The 27,908-nt window shown below is 43.0% G+C and overlaps 1 protein-coding gene across 1 annotated transcript; it reads left to right on the top strand.

The window, feature by feature from the left end:
- Window positions 1-27,307, top strand: Polb (DNA polymerase beta). Its single transcript, XM_038325989.1, has 14 exons — window positions 1-668; window positions 853-910; window positions 5,257-5,323; window positions 9,248-9,322; window positions 10,157-10,215; window positions 11,939-11,988; window positions 14,686-14,737; window positions 17,098-17,152; window positions 17,233-17,305; window positions 17,603-17,673; window positions 19,992-20,078; window positions 24,438-24,502; window positions 25,360-25,499; window positions 27,165-27,307. Exons 1-14 carry the CDS (start codon window positions 608-610, stop codon window positions 27,257-27,259), a joined length of 1,008 nt encoding a protein of 335 aa, XP_038181917.1. The 5' UTR covers window positions 1-607; the 3' UTR covers window positions 27,260-27,307.
- The last annotated feature ends 601 nt before the right edge of the window (window positions 27,308-27,908 follow it).

Here is a 27,908-nt window from a genome sequence, read left to right on the forward strand (position 1 = left end):
TACACTTACAAATATAGCGCAGGTGCTATATTTCAATTCTAGCAAATTGTAAGGTTTTCGCATATAAGCTGTACAGTACGAGGGTTCCGTTGCTGATCATCCAGGTCAGACACTTCCTGTGGTCTTTTCGTAACTTTAGCGCCTCCCACAAAATGCATGGGTATTTAATAAGACAAAAAACATCTCCAGCCATTGGTTGACCAAGTTTTGGTTGGCATATTTCATTCCCTGTTTTACCCGGTGCCCAAGAGCACAGAGCATCTCTTGGATCCTGACAGCCGACCTGGTGCTGGTACTCCACACATAAAGTACAGGCCACGCCTTCCACGGTTGTTGCCCACAGCGGCCGACGTCCACCGCCTTCTGCACCTCCGGCTCTAAAGCGGACCGCTCTCGTGGCCGGAGAGCAGATTTGATCTCAGGTTAACCCACTAAAAGGCTAACTCTGACCTCCCCACTCCCGCCGCCGACGGATTCCCAGCTTCTGCCCGGGCGCCCGCTAAGCCCCGCCCCGCCCCGGCGCCTGGCGCGTGACGTCACCGCGCTGCGCTCTGTCAGGAGCCGCCATTGTCCCACCGGTGGCTCCCAGGTGCGGGTTCCCGGCGCCATGAGCAAACGCAAGGCGCCGCAGGAGACCCTCAACGGCGGCATCACAGACATGCTCGTGGGTGAGTCCCGGGCCGCCCTCCAGTGCCTCTCCTCAGCCGGGCCTCGCTGCTGTCTCCCTGGTCGCAGCCTCAGCGTCCGTGCCAGCCACGTCCGTCCCGGGAAGAACCCACCCACATCCCCTTCCCGGGACCGCCGTTCCCGGCTGTGCGCCTGTTTACTCGAGCTCTTTGTTGTCTTTTCTAGAACTCGCAAACTTTGAGAAGAACGTGAGCCAGGCAATCCACAAGTACAACGCGTACAGGTAGGTTGTTAGCTCGGGCTGCTGGTTGAGGTAGTCATTTAGCCGGGATGGGGGGACGGGTGTCCAGGGGACTTTTTGGACGATCAGAGGGAGGGTTTAAAAAAGGAAAAACCGAATGGCAACTTTGTTTAACATGTACAGAATTTTGACTGAGCCTTATAGAGTTACTTCAAGTGAGTTTGCAATTTGGACTGAAAGTAGATATAGTCTGATACGTATGTTCTCACCTTTATCTTCAATGACTGGACATACAATGTGTCTTTAAAACAATGAACAGCAGCAGATGAGATCTGTCTTATGGAATAGTTGTGGCTAGCACTAGGGAGGCAGAGGCAGTCGGATCTCTGAGTTCGAGGCCGTCTCGGTCTACAGAGCTAGTTCCAGGACAGCCAGGGCTACGCGGGAAAACACTGTCTCAAACAAAACAAAACAAAAAAGAAATAGCTGTGGTTCAAGAAATCACGTTTTGTTCTGTTTGGACTATGACTGATCCTGTCACCTTCTGAAAAGCATTGCCATCACCACAGACCTCAGCAGGCACCCTGTGAGGTGCCTAGCCTGTATCCCCAGTCATCTACTTCTCCCATGTCAGCTACTTAGCCTATAAACATGCCCAAAGCCCTTGGCTTTCAAAACAAACCATCTTCATTTTCCCAAGCTAGCTCTTTTACCACCTTACAATTATTGTGCTCTAATAGTCTACCCCATGCCTGAATTTACTCTAGAGTCATTCTTTATTATTATTATATTTGCTATTCATTTTACTTTTGAGATTATAATTACATCATTTCTCTTTCCCTTTTCTCCCTCCAAAGCCTTCCATAGGTAAACCTGATCTCTTTCAAATCCATGGCCTCCTTCTTTATTAATTATTGTTATAACTGTACATATTTGTATATACATATATATTTCTAAATACATAAATATAACCTATTCGGTCTATATAATGTTATTTGTATGTATGGTTTTAGGGCTGACCATTTGGTCTTGAATAACCGATTGGTGTACTCTTCTCCGGGGAAGACTATTTCTCTGCTCTCAACGTTCCTTCATTTCCTGTGTAGGGCTGAGGTCTTGGCCACATTGGCGTGTCTATTATTTTCATCCTTTTTCAGCTCATGTTTAGGCAGTCATGTTAGTGAGACTTTATGGGTGTAGCTCCTGATATTATTATGCAATAAATCTCATAGCAAACTTCCTGATCCTCCTGCTCTCCCAGTCTCTCCATTTCCTCTTCCACAACGTTCCCTGAACCTTGGGTTTAGGAGTTGTTTTGTTGGCAAATCCACAACATTCCCTGAGCCTTGGGTTTAGGAGTTGTTTTGTTGGCAAATCCATTAGGACTTGGCTCCATAACTCTGCATTTTAATTGGTTGTGTTTTTTTTTCTAATGGTCTCTGTCTATTGCAAAGAGAGGGGAAAAGACTACACTTAGCTGTGGGTATAAGGATGAACATAAGGATGTGGGTATAGGTGGGAATTATGCTGCTTTAGGAAGGTGGTGGTTGTAGGGTCTTCGCTAGCCCTGGGTAGTTGACTATGTTTCCAGTACCAGGCATGGTTTCCCTCTTGATGAGTGACTCTTACGTCCAATTAGAGAGCTGCTGGTTAGCACTAAGATATGTGTGTCTCTGCTGCACCCTTAGGGTTGTCCTGCCATGCAGGTAGTCGTTGTGGTTTGTAGGTGTCATAGCTGTGTGGGGAGCTTGCCTGGTTGCCTTCTGGGACCAGGAAAGCTAGTCTTCAGAGAAGGGACATTCACGTTAGTTCCAGCTCAGAGGCCTGTGTCTGAAGTGCATGGTGTCTTCAGCAATAGGGACTTTCCTTCTACCTCTGGGGTGCCGCCAAAGGCAATAGCAATAGCCTGTATGTTTGGGGAGTCTCTAGGACAGCCCTGGCCAAAAACTCAAAAGAGAGCTTCTCGTGCCTGGCCTTGGGTTTTTGTTAGGTGTGTTTTGGCACTTGGAGGGGGTATTGTCTGCCCAGATTTTAAACTATGTGTGTATATTTATGCACAGACTTACATTTATTGTGGGTGTTTTTTAGAAACATATTAATAATACGATTCCTTATGGCACTTTCAGACATGCGCTGTTATTTTATCCTCCTTCTGTATTTCTCTCCCCACTAATTCGAGCCCCACCTTTCTCTCGCTCCTCACCTGTCATCACTTACGCCTTGCTCTTCCCCTCCTACTGCTCCCCAAAGCCTCTGTCCTCCTGGTTTGTAGTTACTCCAGGGTGTGCACTCACATCTGAAGCTTTGGAGCTAGGAGCCTCCAGTGAGAAACGACATGTGATAGTTACCTTTCTGGGTCTGGGTTACTCAGTATGACCTTTTCTAGTTACATCCATTTACTTGAAAAGTTAGTGGTTTCATTTTTATTTTATTTTGTTGTTTGTTTTGTTGTTGTTGTTTTAGGCAGGGTCTCTCTCTATATACCTTTGACTGTGCTGGAACTCATTATGTAGACCAGGCTGGCCTCAAACTCACAGAGATCCTCCTGTGTCTGCCTCCCAAGTGCTAGGATTAAAGGTGTGTGCCACCACATCCAGCTAATCATTTTTGTAGCTGAATAGCATTCTACAATTTCATTATTTGTTCACTGAAGAACATTTAGGTTGCTTCCGTTCCCTTGCTATTGTAAATAGAGCAGCAGTGAACATGACTGGGGAAGTGTTCTTTGGCATGTACCGAGGAGTGGTGTAGCTGGGTCATATGGTAGGTTCCTTTTTAGCTTTTTGAGAAATTTCCAGGTTACTTCCCTGAGTGGCTGCACCAGTTTGCAGTTCCACCAACAGTGAGCAAGGTTCCCGTCTCCCCTCACTTTCTCCAGCATTTGTTGTTGGTTGTTTTGTTGACCTTTGCCATTCTGACTGGGTTAAGATGAAATTTCAAAGTTGTTTTTTATTTTCCTAATTTCTCGAGATAATGAACATTTTTGAGATATTTCTTAGCCATTTTTATCTTTGTTTGAGCTCTCTGTTCAGATCCCTGGCCCATTTTTTGAATAACTTATTGGTTTGTTTTGTTGTGTTCATTAGGTTGGTTTATTAGTATTATTATTATTTCTTTTTTTTTCTTTTTTTGTTTGTATTAATCCTCTGTCAGATGTATAGCTGGCAAAGATTCTCTCCCATTCCATGGCTTCCTCTTCACCTGATTGTTTCTTTAGCTGCACAGAAGTTTTAGTTTTATGAAGTCCCACTTGTCAGCTGTTGGCCTTAATTCTTGTTCAGATGGATTCTTTTTTTTTTTTTTGGTTTTTCGAGACAGGGTTTCTCTGCGGCTTTGGAGCCTGTCCTGGAACTAGCTCTTGTAGACCAGGCTGGTCTCGAACTCACAGAGATCCGCCTGCCTCTGCCTCCCGAGTACTGGGATTAAAGGCGTGCGCCACCACCGCCCGGCTTCAGATGGATTCTTACTCAGAAATTCCTTTCCTACACGTTTATCCTGGAGGGGACTGCCTATGTTTTCTTCTAGAAGTTTTAGGGTTTCCGACTTCAGGCTTAGGTCTTTGCTCTATTTGGAGTTAGTTTTGTTCGGGGTGATAGTTGCATCTGTTTTCCTTCTGCTGCTTGTGGACATCCAGCTCTCCCAGCAGCATTGGCTGAGGATGCTTTCTGAATCTGAACCATATGGTGGATGCTGATTCAAAGCTTACACCACCTTCTGGAGAGCCTTCAGGCTGCTGCCATCTAATTGATGCTGTAACTGTGTCTTCAAATCGCCATTCTGTCTTGCTGTCAGGCCAGCTGCTTCAGGATGGTAGGGAACACGGTAAGACCAGTGGATTCCGTGGATGTGGGCCCACTGTCACAGAGGCAATGCTGTGTGGAATACTGTGATAAAGCATTCTGTAAGCCCATGGATGGTAGTTTTGGCAGAAGCATTGCGTTCAGGAAAGGCAAATTTGTAAACTTAACAAGTATCTACTCCAGTAAGGCAAAGTGTTGTCTTTTCCATGAAGGAGTGGTCCAGTGTAGTCAGCCCGCCACCAGGTCTGTGGCAGATCACTCTAGGAAATGGTGCCGTGTCTGGGGCTCAGTGTTGGTCTCTGCTGTTGGCACACCTGGCACTCACGAGCGGCTGTAGCCAGGTCAGCCATGGCGGTCCATGTTGTCAGCCCACGCGTAGCCTCCATCTTCTTCCCCAGATCCTTTTCTCACAAGTCTTTGAACATCCAGTGATTAAGTTTTAAGTTTTTACATAGTAGAAAACCAGCTATATTTGTTTTTTTAAAAAATGGGTATTTGTGTATTTATTTCAGTTAAGAAAAAAAAATTGTTTGCTGGATTTTCAATCATTTTTCTTTTTTTTCTCCCCCCCCCCCTTTTTTTGTATAGAAAAGCAGCATCTGTTATAGCAAAGTACCCACACAAAATCAAGAGTGGAGCAGAAGCTAAGAAATTGGTAAGCTTAATGAGTATGTAGTTGAAGAGTTCATACGTGTAAACATCTGAAGTGCCTTTGACCACCACAGACCAATTTCACTGCTCCTGGTTTTTCTGAGCTCAAATACTTTTATTTGGAAAGAAGACATTATGCAGTCTGTTTCCTTTCTGTACTTTGCCATACATACACACACTCATTCTCAAGCTGAAGCTCACCTTAAATGTGAGTCCTTCAGACGACCGTGGTCACAGGGAATGCTGTTAGTCTAGTTCTCGGAGTCCCTCAGCCATCCTGTGATTCCCAGGAATTTGTGTGGGTTAGTACTCTCTAGTAGAACTCACCAGCCAGCCAACAACACCCTGTGTTAGGGTAGCACTGTTCTCTAATTTCTGTGAAGCCAGTAGTGTCATGGTTCCTAGAGAGCCACATGTCTTGGTGATTTGTGATCTCATGGAGAATATCCGGGGCATCTGCCTATTGATGTTCTTTCTCATCCAAGCCTCAAAAGTAAGCTGTTCTCTTTTGTTGACGAGGCCAAGCTGACATGATCTTTGAATGGTTCGGGTACTGAGAGTGTTGCCTCTCCCCATCGTTTATTTATGTTTCACAAAGCTCTCTGGACTTGAGCTACTGTGATGTGGTTGTCCTTGACGTTCTCGCAAGAGCCTTGGGATTATGAACCATCTCTGTCCTTATATTTTCGTTGTTCGGTGTTACCGTAAATGCTCTTATAGCTGAATGAGAAACTTCACAGCAGTCACATGTCACATCTTAACCTTGAATTTGTTACTCAGTAACAATGCTCCAGTGTGTGGGTTTTAAATCCTTTGTGCTGTAAGCTGTTTTCAGCATCAGGAGATCTTTTCTAAATACAGTAAGCAACCATGTTATAAATGCACTAGACTTTAGTTCTTGTTCTTTGTCTCTGTTTTGATGTAAATCTAAACAGTCACTCCTGTTTCCTTTTGTCCATTTATCACCACTGACAAATCTTTGTAGGTCATTGTTGCAAATAGCCCAGTGATTTTTATAATGATTCTTGAAAACATGATATAGGTTATTCCAATCTGAATATAGCCTCCAAAGCAATAAAAATAATCTAAAACTTTTATGACTGAACTTAACATAAAAATACTATTATTTCTTATGATTTTATCTAGCAATCTCAGATCTATCTGCTATCTAGCAATCTCAGATCTATCTGCTGTCTGGCTCCTGTGGATGCTTCTGAATAATTCTAGAAATCTGAGATTTCCAAATTGAGTTGTTTGCCTTTTATTCTGTCATGTTAGGTATAGAAATAGCCAGGCTCTGAATTGCTGGTGGCCAGTATGCTACTGAGTAAAATTATTTCATTACTGTCTGATAACAATTTCTTTTTACTACCCAGTTTAGAAAATGAGAAGCCTGAGTAATTTCTTATATCTAATCTTCCTAAATCTTTTTTACACTTCTTGGTAAGTGTTCCTTTCAGAAGTTTAATATGCTCTCAGTAGTTTTTGAGGCTTTTATAAATTATCAAATAAATACAGAACATAAAAAGGTGGATGTAGGGGCAGACGTTATGGCACATGCCTTTAATCCCAGCACACAGGACACAGGCGCAGGCCAATCTTAATGAACCCAAGACCAGTTTGGTCTACATAGTGAGCTCCAGGTCAGTCAGAACTCGGTAGTGAACTCTGAGTTTTGGGGAGTGCGGGGGAGAAAGCAAGAAACTGAGTCATGCCATATTATTGTGCATACTGAAGGTTTAAACAGGGCTGGCCAGATGGATCAGTAGATAAAGGTGCTTGCTGCCAAGCCTGCTGAACCTGAATTTAGTCCTTGGGACCACATAGTAGAAGGAGAGAAGGGACTCTAGCAGTTTGCCCTCTGACCTCTACGTGCACATTGTGTTGTGTGTGTTTACACTCTCACCAGTAATCACAAAACTTCATTAATAAAGTTAGATTGAGACAAGATGCGATGTTGTGCCTATCAGATTACCAAGTGTGATATGACATGTGGACAGAAGTGTTTACTGCTTAAGGTACAGTCTTTCTGATGCATCACTTGACAGAGTGTATATATCTTTTCCCCCCATTTTTGAGACAAGATCTCATGTAGCCTTGACTGGCCTGGAACTCCCAAAGATCCCCTGCTTCAGCCTTGGCAGAACTGGCATTAAAGGTGGCTCCATGAAATGTGTGTATTTTGACCAGGATGTTCACTTCAAAGACTTTGTCCTAATGGAGCTAATAAGTAACAAGAATTCATTAGTTCTTAACCTTGAGCAAGTACATGCATAAGCACTGGGGAAATGCAGTAAAAAGACGGGATCTTTATTATTTCATGGTTAACGTTTGAGATGACTGCTGTCTAGTATGGCAACCATGAGCCTCCTCTGGCCCTTGAATTCTTGAAATGCGGTTACTGGAGCTGAAGAGCACAAAGTCTCAATTACAGTTAAATTGTCATGTGACTAGTGTAATACTAGCAAGACCTCGTGGATGTGTCAGTCTGGATGTGGTTCTCACTGGGGGAGTCCTAGAGCAGTAGCCTCAGTGCTCTGTGGCAACGTAGTCGTGCAGGTTGCTGGTCTTTCTACCTACCTAAGACATAGCAAATCAGAAACTCTAGGGTGAGACCTGGTATTCTGTGTTTTAATAGTGTATTTGCTTTTTTGTTGGTGGTGGTGATGGTTTTTCAAGATAGGGTTTCTCTGTAGCCCTGGCTGTCCTGAAACACTCCCTGTAGACCAGGCTGACCACAAACTCAGATTGGCCTGCCTCTGCCTCTGCCTCCTAAGTGCTGGAGTTGAAGGTGTGTACCACCACTATCCAGCTTTTTTTTTTAATTAAAAAGAAAATTTTGTTATGTGTATGTAGTTATGTGGGTTTATGTGCACCATGTGCATACAGGAGCCTATGGAGGCCAGAAAAGGACATAGGAGTCCCTGGAACTAAAGTTACTTACAGTTGTGAGCCACTCTGTAGGTACTGGGAACTGAACCTGATCTTCTGCAACAGCAGTAAATGCTCTTAGCTGTTGAACCATCTCTCTAGACCCAATATATCTACTTTCTCTTAATACACTTAAACAGATTTATTTTACCAATAAATACTGCAGTTTTGTGGCTGTATATTAGTTCATTTTATGAATTTATTTAACAAATATCCTACTTGTGAACCTTAGATTGGTTTTCAAATATTTGACAAAATTATAATGGTACCATGAGCAACCCTATTCTAGGAGAGTCTCAGTTAAATAAATAGTACAAATGAATGTTAAAGGATGGGCATACAGGTGATTTTTCCCCCCACTTAATTTTCAGGGCCATGAGATTAATAAGCAATCTTAACACTGTATGTAACTTTATTTTCACATTTCCCTCTCTTTTTTAAAAAAAATTGTTTGCATTAGTTTATTTGGTTGTGTGTGTGAATATGTGTGCAGCGGTGCACACGTGGAGGTCGGAGGACAACTTGTTCCCTTCTTCCACCATGTGGGTTCCACGGGTTAAGCTCAGGTCGTCAGGCTTGACAGCAAGTGCCCTTACCCACAGAGCCGTCTTGACAGCAGGTGCCCTTATCCACAGAGCCGTCTTGCCAGCCCTGTTTTCCCAGTTTTTCATAGTAAAAGTAGGGTGCTTGTGTGGTACTCGGAGCACGTCCAGGTCCTCTCATGAGCCAAGCAACCACTTTCCCACCAACCTGCATTTCCCGCCCCCAGAAGTCAATTCTATATAAACAAGAGTCATTGAGAGTTGTTTACTAGTCTTTCTCTGTCAGTCTTTTAAGCAATTTATTCTGGGGAGTTTCTTCCCAATGACTACTTTTCCATACCTTCTGCTTCAAAATTGTCCAACAACCCCTTGCTCCTTACTCCTCAGCATTATCTTTTAGTAATTTGTTAGATGTTATATTTTTATGACTTCTTTATTTTTAATTTTCTGTATAGCCGGGAGTAGGAACAAAAATTGCTGAAAAGATCGATGAATTTTTGGCAACTGGAAAACTGCGTAAACTTGAAAAGGTAACATTTTAATTTAATTCTTTGTTTGATCACAGTATCCCCCCTTATGGCACGGACCAGAATAATTGACGTAATTCACCTTAGTGAGACCCAGAAGCAAAAGTGATAATTGGCGTTAAACATCCTGTTTTAAAAATGCCCAAGTGTTGCTTCTGAAACACTCGGTGGGCAGGACTGGTGGAGCATGCCTGTGGCACCGGCAGGACTGGTGGGCAGGCTGAGGCAAAGAAGGGATCTTGATCTTACGAGTTTGAGACCGGCCTGGGCAGCATGGTAAGACTGTCTCAAAAGAAAAAAGAACCTCTTCTCCCATTAGCGTATGTGGCCCTTGAGAGACTGTCTAGTAGAGTTGCCTCTCATTGTACCATTCAAAGTGATATGTCTTGATGAAAAGAAGCATTATCACTCATTTATTCAGTCTATGCCTGAATTCTTCTGAGCATTTTTAATGGTTTTTGTTTGTTTTTATGATATATTTTTTTGTCTTTTATGACTAGTCCTTTTAAAAGTATTAGAAAATTGAAAACTGAAAGTGCAGTGGGTATTAAATGTTCACAGTACAAAAGTAACTACGCAAGGTAGCGTTTGTAATTCACTAGATCTTATCATTCTACAACACATGTATAAAACCAAAACCAAATACTGTGTGTTGAATAAATTAGAGATGAGATGTCTTTGCTACTCTGTTGTCACCCACAAGCTACTCAGGTCACATGTGTTTTCTGCAAATGCAATGATTTTGTGCGTTGCTTTTTGCATCTTGGTGTATTTCCAATAAGATCATTTCAGTTCACAGAGCATTGCTAAGCCAGTAATAGATTGTTTTTCTTAAAGATTCGTCAGGATGATACAAGTTCGTCCATCAATTTCCTGACTCGGGTTACTGGCATTGGGTAAGAACTCATTCCTAAGCAGTCAGAGCTGTAGATCAGTCTTACTATGATATCACCCAAACTCAAGTACATGCTTCTTCCTTCAGAACTTGCACTTCTCCACCTGCCTTCGGCCTTTGCCCATTCAGTTCGTCCTTGCAGAACGCAGGGACCTGCAGCTGGTCCTCGAGCTGCTGTTCTGTCAGCCCACCCGGGGCAGGTGCTGTTGGCACCTTCCCGAACCAGCCTGGTTCCCAGACAGTGCTTTCTTCCCCCAACCCAGCACTTGCTTCTGAGTCTTTTTAATGTAGACTGTGTCTGCTGCATGTTTATCTTAAGGGTTTCATCTTAAAATTAATTTGGGGCTAGCAACAAAGAGAACTTCTTGAACACTGAACACATGAAAGCTTAGCATGGAATATTAGGCCTGTGGTACTTTATTCTTTCATCCTTGTGAATCAAGACATCCTTTAGCTGTGTAATAATTGCCTCATTAACTGACCTTTATTCAAGTTCATAATAAACTGAAAATCAGCGTGACTCCTCAGAGATCTGAGGCTACTTTAAAAATGTCTATTTGAAGGTAATTTAGGGAACATTTGGTATGTTACCTTCTTTTTCAGGAAAGAAAACTGGAACACACATAGGAAGTAAGCAGCTTTTGCAAAGCCAGAGTTAAAAACTGTTTTCTGGCTCGCTGTTCAGTTCTGTCGTCTTCGTCACAGTGCCTCCTAACGCCAGTGTCAGTTTCTGCACCACGTGCGATGTTTGCAGAGTCTTCCAGACCAGTGTGCTTGATACGTGTGTGCGCACGTGCACATTTCTCCTTTTCTTTTCTCTTACTTTATAATACCAAAACTTGACACAGTGTAAGAGGGTTGGGAGATAGAGGTGTTGCTCCTGTTGCCACTGCCAGCTAAATAGTTTACCATAACACATCACTTTATTGGTGAGCCCAGTTATTGCGGTGATAATCTATAAACCTAAAATAGGTTTTATGGCTGGCTTTTCCTCGTTTCTAAAAGCTATTCATTGTGCTCACAGGAAGACCCAAACTTACCACCATGGTTTATGGAGTGCTATCGCGGGCGACCCCTGCGTAGTGGTTGCTGGTATTTCGAATCATCCTGTGTCATTCGGCTGTACTAATTTCCTTCTTGAGCAAGCCAAGCTCATGCTTACCTGTGGGGCTCTCATGAATTGTTTCTTCATCTGAGTTTTTTCCCTTTGCTCTCCCAAACGTCTGGCTTTTTGTCATCCATGTGTCAGCTCAGCGTCTCAGAGTCTGGACTTCCTATCCAGTCTACATTGAGATGCTCTGCTCTGTCACGTCATGCTGTGTTCATCTGCCTGACATTTTTCTTGTTTATATTTATATCTACCTGCTGGCATACAAGTGGGTAAATGTTGGCGCTGTTATTTGTCTTGTTTACGCAGTGTTTCCAGCAGTGTGTGTGGGACTCAGTTGAGTTAATGAGTGTTCAAGGGCCCACATATTTTTGTGTGACCATTATGATAGCTGGCTGCTTTGGTATCTTTTTATGTTCAAGATCATGGTTGTCCATCAATTGACATAAGATCCAAAAGTCTTTGGGTAAGATGAACATTAGCAAAGAAACCGTGTAGCATTTAGCAAGTCTTGTTTACCTTAATAATAGCTCTGTACCTGACAATAAAAGGCATAATTGATTATCATAAAGACCTTGAGTTTTGTTGATATTGAGATGGTGTTTTGTTGTTGTAGGCCATCTGCTGCAAGGAAGTTTGTAGATGAAGGAATTAAAACATTAGACGGTAAGTATCACACACGTCACTAAGTCCAATTCCAATCTCCAACAAGGTCACCTGGAAAGTCCCATTCTCGGTCAACAAATGCAAATAAAGGAATTGGTCATCACCGCACAGTAGAGAGCAGAGCTAGGGTGACATCCACCTTCTTGTCTTAGGCTTTTTTAGGTTTGCGACAAAAATCTGAGACAAGTGGGAAGTTGCTTTGTGCTGTACGAGCTGGAAAATGAGTTCTAAAGCCATATCTGTGTTTTGAATCAGCAAATATAATAGCAAGCCAAAGAAAAACGATAAGTAGCAGATAGATAAAACATTATCCAACCCCAGCTTAGCACATGTAGCCCAAATCAGCTGGAGAAGCCCTTTTAAGGCAGCCAGGTGAAGTCCCCAGCAGAGAGAGTCCTGAAGAGAACAGTGTCCCGTCTAGGGAGTCTTCTGAGTAAAAGAACAAATCTAGCAAGCAACAAATGACATCATCAGATTGGTGCCTCACAGTAGCCGCAGAGTCTGCTGAAGAAGTTGAAGCAGTCAGTTGGAGTTCCTGGGGGAGCCTTTTCTGCATGGATGAGCTTCCCATGGCTGAACCTCCAGCTTCTCGCTCCCACTGCAGGTGCTTTTATGTCAGGGATAAGGGACAGTGACCTGTGTTAGCAGCGATCTGCCTATCAGGGCTGTATTCTTACTCTCAGGCTGTTTTGCCCCTTGTCACAGAGTTAAGAGGGCCTTGAAGGACTCTTTGAGATGCATGTGCTTTGGTCTGAAATGGAGGGACCAGGGGAAGGGGAAACATCCCTGCTTTGAAAGTTAGCTTCTTGGTAACAGCACGTGACAGACTTCTCAGCTTAAAGACAACTAAGTAGTGATTATTTGACAATTTTTAGAAGTTCTAAATTGCTTGCTTCTAAACAGTGTTTAGACAGTGACATCTTAGACTAAAAGCTAGATTTTATATGTTGACAGTGTTTCTTTTGGAGATGCATAGTGCTGTTGGAGGAATGTTTGCTTTCAAAAGGGGGGGATTAGAGCCTAAACCAGACAATTCAGTACATTTTTCTAGCCTAATGTAAGCATCCTTTAAATGTAACTTATCTCCTCGTGCTTTCCTGAGAGTACGAGTGGATCATTAGCACACCTGTGGGATGTTTACTGTGCCACCCTTAGCACGGGATGAAATATTTGTGGGTTTGGCTACTTTTAAGCTATGCAGATAGGTTAGGTGGACAGATTTTGGAAACTGATGGAGGTTTGAATGCCACTTCTGATACATCAATTCAGTGAGTGAATTAGTTCTTCCGTTTCTGGACCATGTGGTAGGTGTTTCTGACTCATAGGTTCGACATCATAACAAGGTAAAAGCCCTTAGAGTGTTTGGTGAGTAGTAAACACTTAAGGATGGTAACATACTTGTGGGAATTTTATGTTAGTGATACTACTTGTGAGCCAAATAGTCAGAAAATAAACTGCCTGTATGTCTCAGGAGGATTTTGTACTTTTTCGCTTGTAACATAAACTGTTTGTCAGTCAGTGAGATGATTGTTCAAAAGGATCAAGAACTTGTGCGTTGGACAAAGTTATCCACCTAGTAAAGTCTAGAATCTCCTAGTTTTTATATTTCATAATTCACATGTGATGTGTAATATAATGGTGACTGTGTACAGACTTGTAATCCTTTCCATTGCATGTCAGATATATTTGGAAGTATTTTCTCTGGGAGGTAGTATATGTTCATGTGTCATAAATATTCTCCATTTCTTCCGAGGGAACTTATGTATCAATATACTAGTGATTAAACAAATTATATTTGAAACTTTCTCTAACAAGAGCTGCTACTACATTCATGCCATTTACATTAATATGACAGCATTTGCTGAGTAAAAGATAAAGATAATGCCCCTCTCTCCTTTAGGAGTTTTAGCACGTGTCTTCACAAATTCATCTCAGTGCTAGCTGAATAAGGGAGCCAGCACGTTTAAGAAGACTGAGTGTAGACCGGACTTTAAACCTAACTCTTGGAAAGGCAAAGGCAGGCTGATCTCTGAGTTCAAGGCTAGCCAGAACTAATTATGAGACTCAGTCTCAAAAAAAAAAAAAAAAAAAAGTCAATTATAAACCTTAAGAAACTGTGGTTACTGTTGCTGCTATAGTAAGCAATGTTAGATCTATTTGCCATGTTTTAACTATAGCCAGTAAGATTGCCTCTTATCCCTTGTTTGCTTTGTATATTCTTTCATGAATTTCAAGTTGAAATTTTGACGTATTACATAAAAAATGATCTTAAAACCAGCTGTTTGCAGCATTGATTTGAAAAGTGTTATCACTAGTTCTCAGTGTCTATGGGGTTTAGTTCTCAGTGTCTGTGGGGTTTAGTTCTCAGTGTCTGTGGGGTTTAGTTCTCAGTGTCTGTGGGGTTTAGTTCTCAGTGTCCGTGGGGTTTAGTTCTCCGTGTCCGTGGGGTTTAGTTCTCCGTGTCCGTGGGGTTTAGTTCTCAGTGTCTGTGGGGTTTAGTTCTCAGTGTCCGTGGGGTTTAGTTCTCCGTGTCTGTGGGGTTTAGTTCTTAGTGTCTGTGGGGTTTTTCCATCATGTTTTGAAAACCATTTCAATATCTTTTTCTTTAGCGTAGTTCTTTGTAGAAAAGGTAATGAGGTTTAATATCTTTTCTAAAATGTATTCAAACTAAGCACCTCAACTTTATCTTCTGTTCAGATCTCAGGAAAAATGAAGATAAATTGAACCATCATCAACGAATTGGGCTAAAGTAAGATAGCTAATTTTGATACTTGAGATGTAAAAACTTTCAGAGACATTGTATTTTACTTTTTGAGATTATAAGATATTAGCATTTCTCCATTTCCTTTCCTCCCTCCTTCACACAAACCTCACCTTGCTCTCTTTCGAATTCCTAGCCTCTTTTTTCAACAGATATTACATATTCATGTGTAGACATTCTGTCATAATCTTTAGATGTAGCTAAAGTCAACCATTTTTCTATTCAGAAATGCTAAAATTTGTTGCAAAGTCTTGTAAAGTTTTTGCTTATGTTCATATATTTTATTATTATATTCTAGCTTTTTTCTTTTTTACTTTGAGAATTCCTTTCATTCTCTCAACTCTAATTGGGGAGCTTCCTTTTAAATATGGAGAGCTGAGATCTGAGTGCATCAGATAGCCTGTGGGTGTTCACTTCCTGTTTACATCATGCAAAGCCGGGTCTAGGGAAAAATTGTCAAGTGGTGAGGTGTGGCTCTGTGTGTGTGTGGGGGGGGGGAGTTGTTATTTGTGTCCCAGGCTGGTCTCAGACTTGGGGTTCCCTTGCCTCAGACTACCCAGACCTGAGATTGCAAGCATTAGAGCTGCATCCAGCTCAGGTAACCACTCTTCAGGAGCTTACTCACAGTCTGAGAAGAACACTAGGCATGTTTACATGAATATAAGAAAGATTTCAAATACGAATGAAAGTGTAGTATGTCAGCATCATAATGGTTTTGTGTAGCAGGTGTTGCTTACAGTGTTAGTATACTAGCACTGTGTTTATGTCTCTGGTGATTTATAATTTTGATTTGTTCCAAATTGCATTTTTTCTTGTTGATGCCTTTGGATTCCTTGCATTTGTGTAGTTCTATGGAGAACCTGAGAGTTAGGGGATTTTTGAGGTATTTTGAAGAGCCTGGGAACCCAGAACTGTTCTGGACACATGCACAGTCATTCTTAGGCATGTGTGTAGACACTATTTCAAGCTAAAATACCATCCTATTGGCCTTCCTCAGATACAGTTTATATGTTATGCAGTAAACCTGTGTAAAGTACACAGTTGGATAACTTTTAATATATTTACAGGGTTGTGCAAGCGCTATTCCAGTCAGTTTTAGGACGTCTTTCTTACCCTAAAGGAGCCTAGTATGTTCTTCCCCATTTGACCCTCACACACTTCTCTCCAAGCTCTGGAACCAGTAGTCTTTCTACCTCTACAACTTTTCCTGTTCTGGGTGGTTCACACCAGTCTTTCATGACTGACTTATTCACTCAGCATCTTATTGTCTTAGGTTCATCCATGTTGTGGGATACCATTTAAAATACAAAAATTTTGAAAACTATTGGTATAACTTTCAACTGATGTATAAAAACAAAATTACAGGGAGGGAGAGAGGACTGGGGTTGGTATGTAAAATGAATAAAGATTTTGTTTTTAAAAAAAAAAAAGAAAAGAAAAAAATCAAGACGTTAAACTGACCAAAAAAATTGCACATATTTATGGGGCTAAAAACAAAAGTTGCACATACTTATGGGATATCATGTTTTATTACATGTGTATATTGCATAACATTTTGTTACAACATCTTTTGTTACATGTTTACATTGTATAATATTTTAAATCAGGGTAAATATACCCATATCCTAAACATTTATCTTTTACATGTTGTAAACATTCAAAATACATTCTAACTTTTTGATGCTGTGTGTTATCATTATTTAGAAAGTACATAAAACCACACATAGATTCTTTAGCATCTAGCTACCCTCAGGGCAGGAGCACATCAGAGCCTTAGTCATGTTTTTAGTTTTTAGGTACTTTGACCTTTAAACCTTTATCTTACCAGCAGAGAGTAGTCTACTTTGGAAGCATGAAGCAATAATTTATATATAATTACTGTAGTTTGTGTTGTTTGTTTAGCTTTGTTTAGACTGGATCTCGTGTCTTCTGAACTGGCCTTGAAATTGCTTTGTAACAAGCCAGAGAGCAATGACTACCTCCTAAAATGCTGTAATTGCAGGCATGTGCCACCACACCTAGTTCATGCAGACCTGGGAACTCAGGTCTGAACCAGGGCTTTGTGCATACTAAGCAAAAAGTCTACCAACTAAGTTGCGTTCTCAGCCCCATTTCTTCACTCCTGCTGTGTGATTGCAAAGTCTGAAATTTACAAATGATTCTGTTCAGGACTTAAACTGATAGAATAGACAGGAATAGAGGCCTTCTCCACACCTGCCCTGGCTTTCTTTTCAGTGAATTCTAGTCTTGATATCTGAGTATGATCTGCTTCTATGTTTATATGGGGGCAATTTTTAAAGAAATTAAAATTATACAGAAATCTCTCTCCACTTGCTCTGTCTTCCTAGATATTTTGAGGACTTTGAAAAAAGAATTCCTCGTGAAGAGATGCTGCAGATGCAAGTACGGCTCCTTATGTGTTCTCCATTTGCGTGTGGGTGCCTGCTGGTTTTGGAGCACTGACCTAGCTTTTCTCCTGTTAGGATATTGTACTTGGCGAAGTTAAAAGAGTGGATCCCGAATACATTGCTACAGTCTGTGGCAGTTTCAGACGAGGTAACATACTTCATAGTCTTGAGTTATTCGTGACTGGATGGTAAAGTCGCTAGTATATGTGACAATGTGAATTAAAAATATGTAATTTGTGTCACTTTGTGGACTAAAACCCATAGTATTAGTTAAGTCTGCTTATTCATGAATGGAAATATGTAAAACTATTGTTTATCCCATATTCTGTTGTTTCTGTCAGTACACCTGAGTAGATATGAGTTGGAAGTAAGGCCTGTGTATGTGTGTCTTCTATTTCATTCTAGCTTGGCCTAGTTAGTAGGTCTTTGTTCTTTGTTATCATAGGGGCAGAGTCCAGCGGAGACATGGATGTTCTTCTGACCCACCCAAACTTCACCTCAGAGTCAAGCAAACAGGTACCTCAGAATATCTAAGCAGATGTGATCCATCTTACAGTGAGGGAGTATCATTTCCTAATTGATAGTTGATATTTTCACCATGCTTGTTGATGGTGCTGGGGATTGAACTTGGGGCCTCCTTCATGCTAAGCAAGGGCTCTACCACTAAGTGTAACCCTAACCCTTAAGTTTAATTTTTCTATGAAATATCATATATGTAAGCAGTTACTATTAAATACACATAAGTGGGTGAGTGAATGAATGAGTCACTGGGGCAGAGTCTGCTAATGCTCTCCACACTGTGTAAAGCAAAGAACTAGGGTGGAGGAGCTCCTACATAGCGAGTAGGCCTGGGCCGGGATTCCACTCTTGAGATGTGAACACCTGTTTATTCTTTACCACACTTACTGTGAGCCGCTGGTCCTGTAGTACAGAATCTGCCCCCCCACCCCACCCCCACACCCCCGTCTCTGATGTTGCATAAGCTGGGACACTGGAGGTTCCTGCAATGGAAGGGTCCCTGTCCTTCTCAGTGGGTACACTGGTGTCCACTAACTGTCACCTGATTGTCCCTTAAACTGATCGAGTTCTGTGAGCGGCAAAATGAGTTAGAAAGAAAGATTCACAGTTTCTTGAGCATATCCTTACATTTGAACAAGATGAAATTTAAGATATTTTCAGAATTATTTACTGTTGATTTCAGAAATACTTAGCATGAAATCTATTTTTTCTGTTACAGTAGGGCCAGAGAAATAGCTCAGCAGGTAAAGATGATTGACACCAAATTTGACTGCTTGAGTTCAATTCCTGGATCCCACATGGTTGGGGGAGAAAACCAATTCTCTCAAGTTGTTCTCTGAGCACCACATGTGTACAGTGGCATGTGTGTACACATGTACACACTAGATAAATAAATGCAAATAAACCGTTGTGAAACTTTACTCATTGAAAAATGTATAAAGGCAAATACATTAAATTTTAGAATATTGTGCTTTTTAAAAATAGAGCTAATTCTTTGATTTTGTGAAACCAGATTATGATTATTATCATTGGAAGCATAAGTGGTTTCTAAGAAACAAAGATTATTTCATTTGATGGTCAGAGTTGGTGACATCTGCTTATAGTTCCAGCATTTGGAGGTAGAGGCAAGAAGTTCATCCTGAGTTCAGTGTTAGCTCCAGACCCATCAGGGTTGTGTAGCAAGATCTTGCCTCCAAGAGAAAGAAGGAAAAGAAAAGAAAGAAAAAGCAAAAGAGTTCAATTTGGTGAGTTTTCTACTAGAGGGCAAATGTACTCCACATTCGGAACAGGGCCCTGGAAGATGGCATAGGCCTGACAGCCTGAGCTGAATGCCTAAAACACCCTTTAAAAGCCAGATGTGGCTGGGGCATGCATCTGGAAGCCCCGCACTCCCATGGGAAGATGGACAGTAGAGACAGAACAATCAGCAGAAGATTGCAGGCCACCTATCCTAAAAAACGCTGAGCAGAGCCAAGAGCCCCCAATAGAATGAAAGGAGACAACAGCTCTGAAGTGCTCTTCCCTGGTATTAACACTGCAGCGTGCATGCGTTGGTACTCACACATATAAATAAGTAATTTTGGAGACTGATGTCTGTAATTATGTGTATATACGTGCATAGGTGCCCTCAGAGACCAGGGGTGTTGGATCCCCTAGAACTGTAGTGACAGACAGTCGTAAACCACGTGATATGAATGCTAGAAATTTAACTGGGGTTCTCTGGAGGAACGACAAGTGTTCTTAACCACTGAGCCATCTTTCCAACTCCAAATAATATCTTTTTAAAAGAAACAGCATGGACTGCGGATGGAACTTGGTAGGTAGAATGTTTGAATTTGTAGAATTCAAAGGGGCCTTGATCCCTAGCACAACATAAAACAGCCATGATGGTACAGCAGCCAGATTATCTTGATATATGTATTTCTTTTTCTTTCTCTCTTTCTTCCTTCCTTAATTTATTTATTTACTTACTTATTTTGAGGCAGTGTTTCTTTGTGTATAGATGGCTGTCCTGGAACTCACTCTGTAGACCAGGCTGGCCTAGAACTCACAGAGATCCACCTGTCTCTGCCTTCTAAGTGCTGGGATTAAAGGCATGTATCACCACTGCCCAGCTGGTCTACATATTTCTAACACAGACTTGATAGACCTTCTCAAATAAAGGAAGAAAAGAAAAGGAAAAACAGAAACAGATTAGGGACTTGGGGACATGGCTTAGTGGCAGAGATTAAGGCCCTGGGTTAAGTCTCCAACACCAAAGAAAGTTTTCTTGTTGTAACAGTATTCTTTTTTATTTCTTGACTGTAACTATACAGCCGAAGCTGTTACATCGTGTTGTGGAGCAGTTACAGAAAGTCCATTTCATTACAGACACTCTGTCAAAGGGCGAAACAAAGTTCATGGTAAGTGTTCAAATTTATCTGTGACTTGTAGTTTTCTGTTACCATCACAGACAGCTACAGGGTGTGGAGCTGCACGCCTCTAATTCTGCACTCCGGAGGCAGAGGCAGGAAGATACCTGTGAGTTTGAGGCCAGCCTGGTCTACATAGAAAGCTCCAGGACAGCCAGGGCTCCATACCTAGAGAGATGCTGCCTCAAAACAAGAATAAAAAACAAATAGCATAACTCTGAGAGCTTGGTAAAAGTAATATCAGGATTTTTCTTGTAAACTCTTTGTCAATAATTTGAATCTTCAAAATAAATATTATGCAGAATTTGCTCTTTAAAAATATTCATAATGACTGGCACGCAGTACTTTCTTAAAATAGTAAGTGATTTCATATTCTCTCAGAAGATTTTTGAGAGAGGCCAGAATTGCCTATTAGTAATCTGTTCCAGCAGTGGGGGGAGAAAGGGAATCCAGGTTTATCATAGGACACACTGGAGAAGAACCATGCGCAAGGAGTAGGTAGAAGGGACACTGGGAGAAAGATTTCTAAGATTCACCATGCTGAGCTGTCAAAATTCGGTGGACTTTGGATCGAGATGTTAACCCAGTACTCAGGCTGAGGCAGGAAGATTGACATGAGTTCAAGTCCTGCGTAGGCTACATAGTGAATTACAGGCCACACCAGGCTACAATGTGAGACCTTATTGGGGGAAAAAAAAAAAGCAAGCTATAGCAAATATACTAGAAACAGGTGTATATCTCTGAATAAGAAAACAGGAATGCTAATGGAAATCTAGGTCCAATATTCTTGCTGTGTTTTCTTGACTTATCTTTACGCTGTTTACTTCGTGTGGTCTCTTTTTCTCCGTGCTGCATTTTTCCCATGTCACATGACTGAAAGGAAAGCATTCCTTTTGAGCACGAGCATTCTAAACTTTGTAAGAGCCTGACACTGGGATCTGACAGGGATGTTAGCTGAAGCACAGGATGATGACTGAGAAAGACAGAACGGTGATTTGGTTTCGAGCCCAGGAGAGGAGAAGCCTTGTTTAGTTACATAGTTTAGGAGAGATGACAATCGAAACACTGTATGTAGACACGGGTGGTGGCTGCACAGAGTGTAAAGTCCCCAGGCCTAAGAACTTTTTTGCTACGTATATTTAACCACAACACAATGTGTCATTAACTATGGTGATTTTAATGGGCTATGACCATGTATTGCTTAAGTTAGCCACAGTATTTTCTAAAGAACTTTGAGAAATATATTAAAACGTGCTTGTCAGTTAACTATAAACTACTTGAAAACAAGGATCTTAAATGTGTCAGATTTTGAGAACTTACTGTGTCCAGAAGTATATGCACATGTGATATGGCATTGAAAGTAGGGTTTGGGGACCAGTCACATGTACATACCTAGGTACAGCAGTCAGAGGTGCTTGCTCTGAAAGCCTATGATCTGAGTTTGATTCCTGGAATCCACGTAAAGGTGTGCGGAGAACCGGCTCCCAAAAGTTCTCCTCTGGCTTCCATACTCCCCCACCAGTGTGCTTGTATACACACACATACCACAATAAATAAAATAGTTTAAAGTAAATAGAAATAGGGTTTGCATAAGGATCATTCTCTAAATCTTTAGTTTGATTTTCACCCAGAATGTAATTTACATTAAGAAACATTTAAAACATAAAAACATGTCTTCCAGATATAACATATAACATACATGAACTCACAGAGAATGTGACAGCACACACGATATCTGCACGGGTTCAGACCATACACATCCCAGCACAGAGAAGGGGGAGTGGACAGGCACAAAGCCCCACCCCCAGGAGAGGAGCTCTTTGCAGGGAAAGGGGAAGTCAGTGCTCTCCAGTGGAACTGCATTGGACAACTCGACCACACTTCACTATATCACTTTAAAATTAACAAAAGATATTTTTGTGTTGTGTACAGGCACAGAGAGGCTAGAGGTGTTGGGCCCCGTGGAGTTGGAGTCATAGGTAAATTGTGAGCCACCTAATATAGGTGCTGGGAATTGAACTCAGGTCCTCTGGAAGAACAGTGCTGAGCCATCTCCAGCCCCACACCACCATACGTCAATTACAAGTGCCTCCTGTCATATTCTAACAACACGTGGATCTAACGTACAAGCTTATGTGTTACTAAAAGTCATGCTGTCTCAGCAAGACAGAAAAGTCTGATCTAAAGTGGGTATTTTCCTTAACTGTTCTTCTAGCTGGAAGCTTAATGAAACACTCATCTTCATAATATGAAACATACCTTCCCTGGCATCAGCAAGTTTCCAGCTGGAATTATCACGAGGTGCTCAGTGGCAGCTAAGGTGCCTGGATTCACAGGCTTGTCGTCTGTTGTAGAAATGGGTTTCAACTGCTTTTGCTCTTTTCCTCAAAGCTAGTTTTATTTTCTGATGTGCTAATGTTGAAGAATTCCTGTGTTGCTGTAAAATTCTTAGATTGCATAGATTTTGGTTTCATGCCAAGTGCCTAAAAAAAAACCCTTTCATGTCCTCAGAGAAGTCAAAATATCTTGTACTGTCACTTGAATGGAAACAAACTGTCCCGGACTCGTAAACATGTTTACCTCTATAACTCAGGCTGGTCACTACAGTACCCAGCGTGACATTTTGGTGGCCCTGATGTCACCCTTTCCTCTTTGGCTCGTCTTCACTCTGGTGCTGTGGCCAGCTGCCTGGACCACTGACAACCAACGGGATCTGGCTGAGAAGCCTCTCCAGTGAGATCCAAAGGCTGTGACTCCGCAAAGTACGAGCTAGGGAGTTCCTGTCAGGCTCTCATGGAAATGAAGGGCTCTGGCCAAGGCTATACTCTGGTAGGGGACCTGAAGGCAATGGAAAAAGGCAGTCATCCCACGGTAGTCTACGTGGGTAAAAGACCATTTTTCTCCCTCTATGAGCCACCTCACTCTCCATGCGTGGTACAAGCAGCGGCGGCGGCACACCCAAGACCACACGTGCGAGTGCTGGCAGTCTCCGTGCCTGCCCTTTCCCCTCCTAGCCAGAATTCCTGATCTGAGAGACCTAAAAGTAGCCAAGTTTTTGCTTTCTTCAGGAAAATAAATCCCTTCTAACAAAGACACAGACAGTTTTGGTTTGTAAAACTTTTTCTGACCAACTGGTCAGCTTTGATTCTAGAATGAAACTAGGTTTTACCTGAGAGTCACATGGACTCCATTCTTGGGGACATCCATGCTAGAGCATACATCCATTGAGTCAGTGCAGTGAAACTGGGTGTCACTCCTGACAACAGCAGGTCTGTTGCCTTCAAGGGACACCTTCTGGGAGAACACTGCCCTTGTGAGTGCGTCACACTTCTACTCCTGACACACTGATGTCTCCTCAGTGATCTTCTCAATTTGATCCTCACAATTAAAAAACAAACAAAACCAAAAAAGCTTTTTTCCCCTTTGTAACGAAAGCAGTCTCTTACAACCACCCCAGGTTAAGAGCTCTGGGTGCCTCATGGCACAGTGAGCTCCTGCATCCTACAGTCAGTCTCTACTGTACATCCAAATGTTCATGGCTGTTAGCAGGATCCCACACTGTGAAAAGACATCACATGTACCTTTCTAGGTCCTCCTACAGTAGTGTCCGTCTCCCCTAAACTTAGCCCTTAGATGACATCCTTAATGACCTTCCCATCACACACACTCCAGTTCCCGCTCAACCTCTGGCTTCTCTAGGCCCAGCCATCCTTCCACTTAGAAACTCGTCACAACCCACCCCATTACTCTTCCTTCTCCCCTGCCTCCTCCTTTTCCATGTGAGGAGCTCTCAGCACATTCCTAAGACTCAGTACCCTATCCTACCCTGTCTGAGGTCCTGTCCTCACTTCCTTCAGTGATCAACACATGCCCAGTAGAGACGCAACAAGTCCCTGGGACTCTGGACTGCACAGTGTTCAATGTTCCTTTTAAATGGGGGCTTCAGGTTGATTAAGTTTTCCAGTCTCCTTTGATAGGTTTACAAATGACACTTTTCACCTGCAGGAGTTTTTGGTCTGTCCCTCGCAGGTGGTGCTGGGCAGGTGGGTGGTCTCTCAGTGCACAGCGGAGCACAGCTGTGCCACCTCTGCATTTGTACTCAGCATGGAGCCAAATGCGGCTATAACACGGAGTCACCCTGGGCAAGGCGTCCAAAAGCCACACACAGCGTAGAGCAGCGCAGAGCAGCGCAGCGCCTGCACAGGACGCCCCTGGTCTCCATGCAGAGCTTAGAGCTGCTACGATGAAAGTGCTCAGAGGCCTCGCGCCGCCGCTTCACCTTTAACGTTTGATGAGAAATAAGCCTGGAGTGTGTACGCCATCTAAACATTGTCTAAAATATCCATGTAGGGTGTGTGCCAGCTTCCCAGTAAAGATGATGGAAAGGAGTATCCACACAGAAGAATTGATATCAGGTATGATTCAAATTGTGTTTGCTGAATCCTTTCCACTCCTGTCCTTGAGGCTGCAGACATGTGGGGATGATAAATTTCTATGAATATGGGGTTGGCTGAGCTGCGCACAGATGGTGAATGTCCCCAGGTGTCAGTTTCTCCAGATTTGCCCCTCAGTAGAGCAGCAGCCATAGCACATAGCACATGTAGACATGCCGTGGTCTGCCGTGCTGTCGTGAGCGGGGCACCTTTCCACTCGTGCGTTCCTCACTGCGTGTGTAGCTGGAGCTTGGAGGCAAAAGCCTGGGCTCTGGAGGCCGGACTTGCCTGTCCTCATACGTCAGATAAAGACAAGAATTGGTAAGAAGCTCAGAGATGGGTTCCATGGGTCTGCACTGGGAAGGACAGATAACAGCTGCTGACATCCCCGACTTAAGAGGGAAGACTTAGAGCAGAGCTAAGGTGAGGCGTGCAGTGGGCAGCTCTGGAAAGGGTGACCCCAGACCCCGCACTGTCTGCTCTGTCCTGCAAACTGGTCCCTGTGTTCTTGAGAGATGGTCACTTCGTGAGTGCAGCCTCAGCCTCACGAGTAATTTGCCCTTGACAGAAGGATGACCTGCACTATTTGAGGGTCCCCCATTCTGGAACCCCAGGTGACCCAGGAGGTTAGGGGAAGGTTAGGGGCAAGCCCGCTTTAGTTGAGTAGTGGAAGTTAACAAAAGCAGCAGCTGGTAGCAGCCGAGTGACCAGTTGCAACTTAATGACCTGCTTTCTTAGGATATGAGACCACGTAGACTTACTTTAGGTATTCTGATTTTACTGATTTTGGAAAACCTTGGCTAAACTTGAAATATGTGGTTAAAATTCTTTCCCCTAAGGTTGATCCCCAAAGATCAGTATTACTGCGGTGTTCTCTACTTCACTGGGAGCGACATCTTTAATAAGAATATGAGAGCGCACGCCCTAGAAAAGGGCTTCACGATCAATGAGTACACCATCCGCCCCCTGGGGGTCACTGGTGAGTATCCTGACTGCCTCAGCAGAGGAAGTGCTTTCCAGAGGTGCTCAGCTGGCCTTGGGTCAGCCTGGGCTACTCGGCAAGTCTGAGGGCAGCCTAGGCTACGTGAGCCCCCTCCCAAAAAATAGGCATTTTAATATAATAAAGCTTCTTAGAAGACTTTTTAGTGGTCCCGCCATTTAACTGTAGCTCTTCCATGTTAATCCCGCGGGAATTAAAGCTGTCTTTAAGGCCTCAGTTGATGGTGCACAGGCGAAAGTGATTTCCAGCTCTGTGAGAATAGACATAGCTTGACTGGTACCGTGCCTGCCTGCACACTCAAGGCCCTGGGTTTGACCCCGCAGAGCAGGAGGAAAGGTGAAACCCTTCCTAGCTTAGTATGCTCATTAAAAGGTCACACTGACGGACGAGGTTCTGTTTGGCTGTCTCTGAGACTTGTGAAGAGCTTGGGTGTCATTTCTTCCAGTGTCGCTGACAACTGATGCCTGAGGCAGCGACAGAGCATGTTCTTAGCATGTTCTTAGCATGTAATAAGACCAGGTGCTGCCCCACCACCCCACCTTCACAGGGGAGAATAAAACAAAAATTACAAAATAATTCCTGGGTAATTATTCTCACTTCATGCTTTAAGATTTAAAGAGTAAGGTGAGATGGCCCGGCAGGTAGGGGCCCTTCCCACAGCAGATTTGATTCCTGGGACCTATGTGGTAGAAGAATTGATCCCTGAAATCCTTTATCTTCCATGTGTACCTCCTGTGGCAACACATACCACATGTAGACATGCGCATGTTTACACCGCACATGAAACCAATAGAGATCTTGTTTAAGATTTCACAACCTGCTGCATAGTTTACTGGAAGTGTCAATGGGGAGAATGAAGCTTTGCCATTTTGTCCCTACGTGTTGCATAAAGCAGGACTTCTGTCTCACGAAGACTGGAGCATGCTTTTCCAATTTAAACATCAGCTGGGCGGTGGTGGCGCACGCCTTTAATCCCAGCACTCAGGAGGCAGAGGCAGGCGGATCTCTGTGAGTTCAAGACCAGCCTGGTCTACAAGAGCTAGCTCCAGGACAGGCTCTAAAGCTGCAGAGAAACCCTGTCTCGAAAAACCAAAAAATAAAAATTAAAATAAAATAAACATCATACAGTTCACTTGGGTCCTCATTAAACGTGGTTTCTAATTTCATGGGCACTCAAGCATCTGAATTTGATTCTGCAGCCCAGGCTGACCTAGTCATGTACCGCCACACCTGACTTCTAAGTGATGTCCTAACAGCTAGCTTAAGAGCCACAGTCTGAGTTGCAGAAAAACTCAAAAATAGTTTATGATGGGTACAATAGAGATCCAGGAGAGAGAGAGAGAGAGAGAGAGAGAGAGAGAGAGAGAGAGAGAGAGAGAGAGAGAGAGAGAGAGAGAGAGAGAGAGAGAGAGAGAGAGAAAATCATGAATTAGGGCGGCTTTCCTGGCCACAGTTGGGGTACCCAGGGTCTGTCATACTGGTAACATGTGACAAAACACGCATGCAGGCTTCTATCAGAAAGTGAGGCAGGCAGGCAGGAACTTCCAAGTGGCTAAGTTCCTCTCCCCTGTGTTGGAAAGGGAACCAGCTCGCAATCTGCGGTAATTAACTTCCCAAACTGTTTCTTTTTGCTCTCACCTGCAGGAGTTGCTGGGGAGCCCCTTCCTGTGGACAGTGAGCAGGACATTTTTGATTACATCCAGTGGAGCTACCGGGAGCCCAAGGATAGAAGCGAATGACGCCAGCCCCAGCCCCCCAACCTCCCCACCCTCCCACCCCAGCTTTTCCCACTAGGAGTCCTAATTTATTTCTTAACCTTTGCTATGTAAGGGTTTTGGTGTTTTTAAGTGATTGCTTCTTCTCCAGGCTTACTATGTACTGTAGTCAATAAAGCTCTTGAACTATTGAATACTTATTTTCTTAGGTGTACTTAATTTAGTGTGGCATTTATGAGCACAGTTCACCGTGGGTTTAGCAGACATAAGTGCAAGCTGGGATGGGGGAAAGGTTAATGGGGATTCTGTTTCTGCCCTGCACTGCGGCCCTGTCCTCCTCTTACTGTCTCCTGTTTACTCTGCAAGTCACTCGGGTCTCCCAGGGGCTGCCCCGCATGCTGGTGCAGTGTGTTCTAGGGATTAGGGACTGCCAGGCTCGGGAGGCAGAGATGGGCAGGTCTCTGAGTTCAAAACCAGTCTACAGAGTCAGTTCCAGAACACCAGCCCACCAGAGCTGCATAGTGAGACCCTGTCTAAAGATAGAAAAGAAAAAAACGAGGTGACTTCATCAATGTAAACTTTTTCTTTGACCCGTTTTCTGCTTGCAATACATACTAATACCTAGAAGAACAGGCGTGTGCTTTTTCTCGGAAGTAGCAGCCCCTCACCTGAA

This window comes from Arvicola amphibius, chromosome 4, assembly GCF_903992535.2.
Source record: "Arvicola amphibius chromosome 4, mArvAmp1.2, whole genome shotgun sequence".
NCBI classification, from domain to species: Eukaryota; Metazoa; Chordata; class Mammalia; order Rodentia; family Cricetidae; genus Arvicola; species Arvicola amphibius.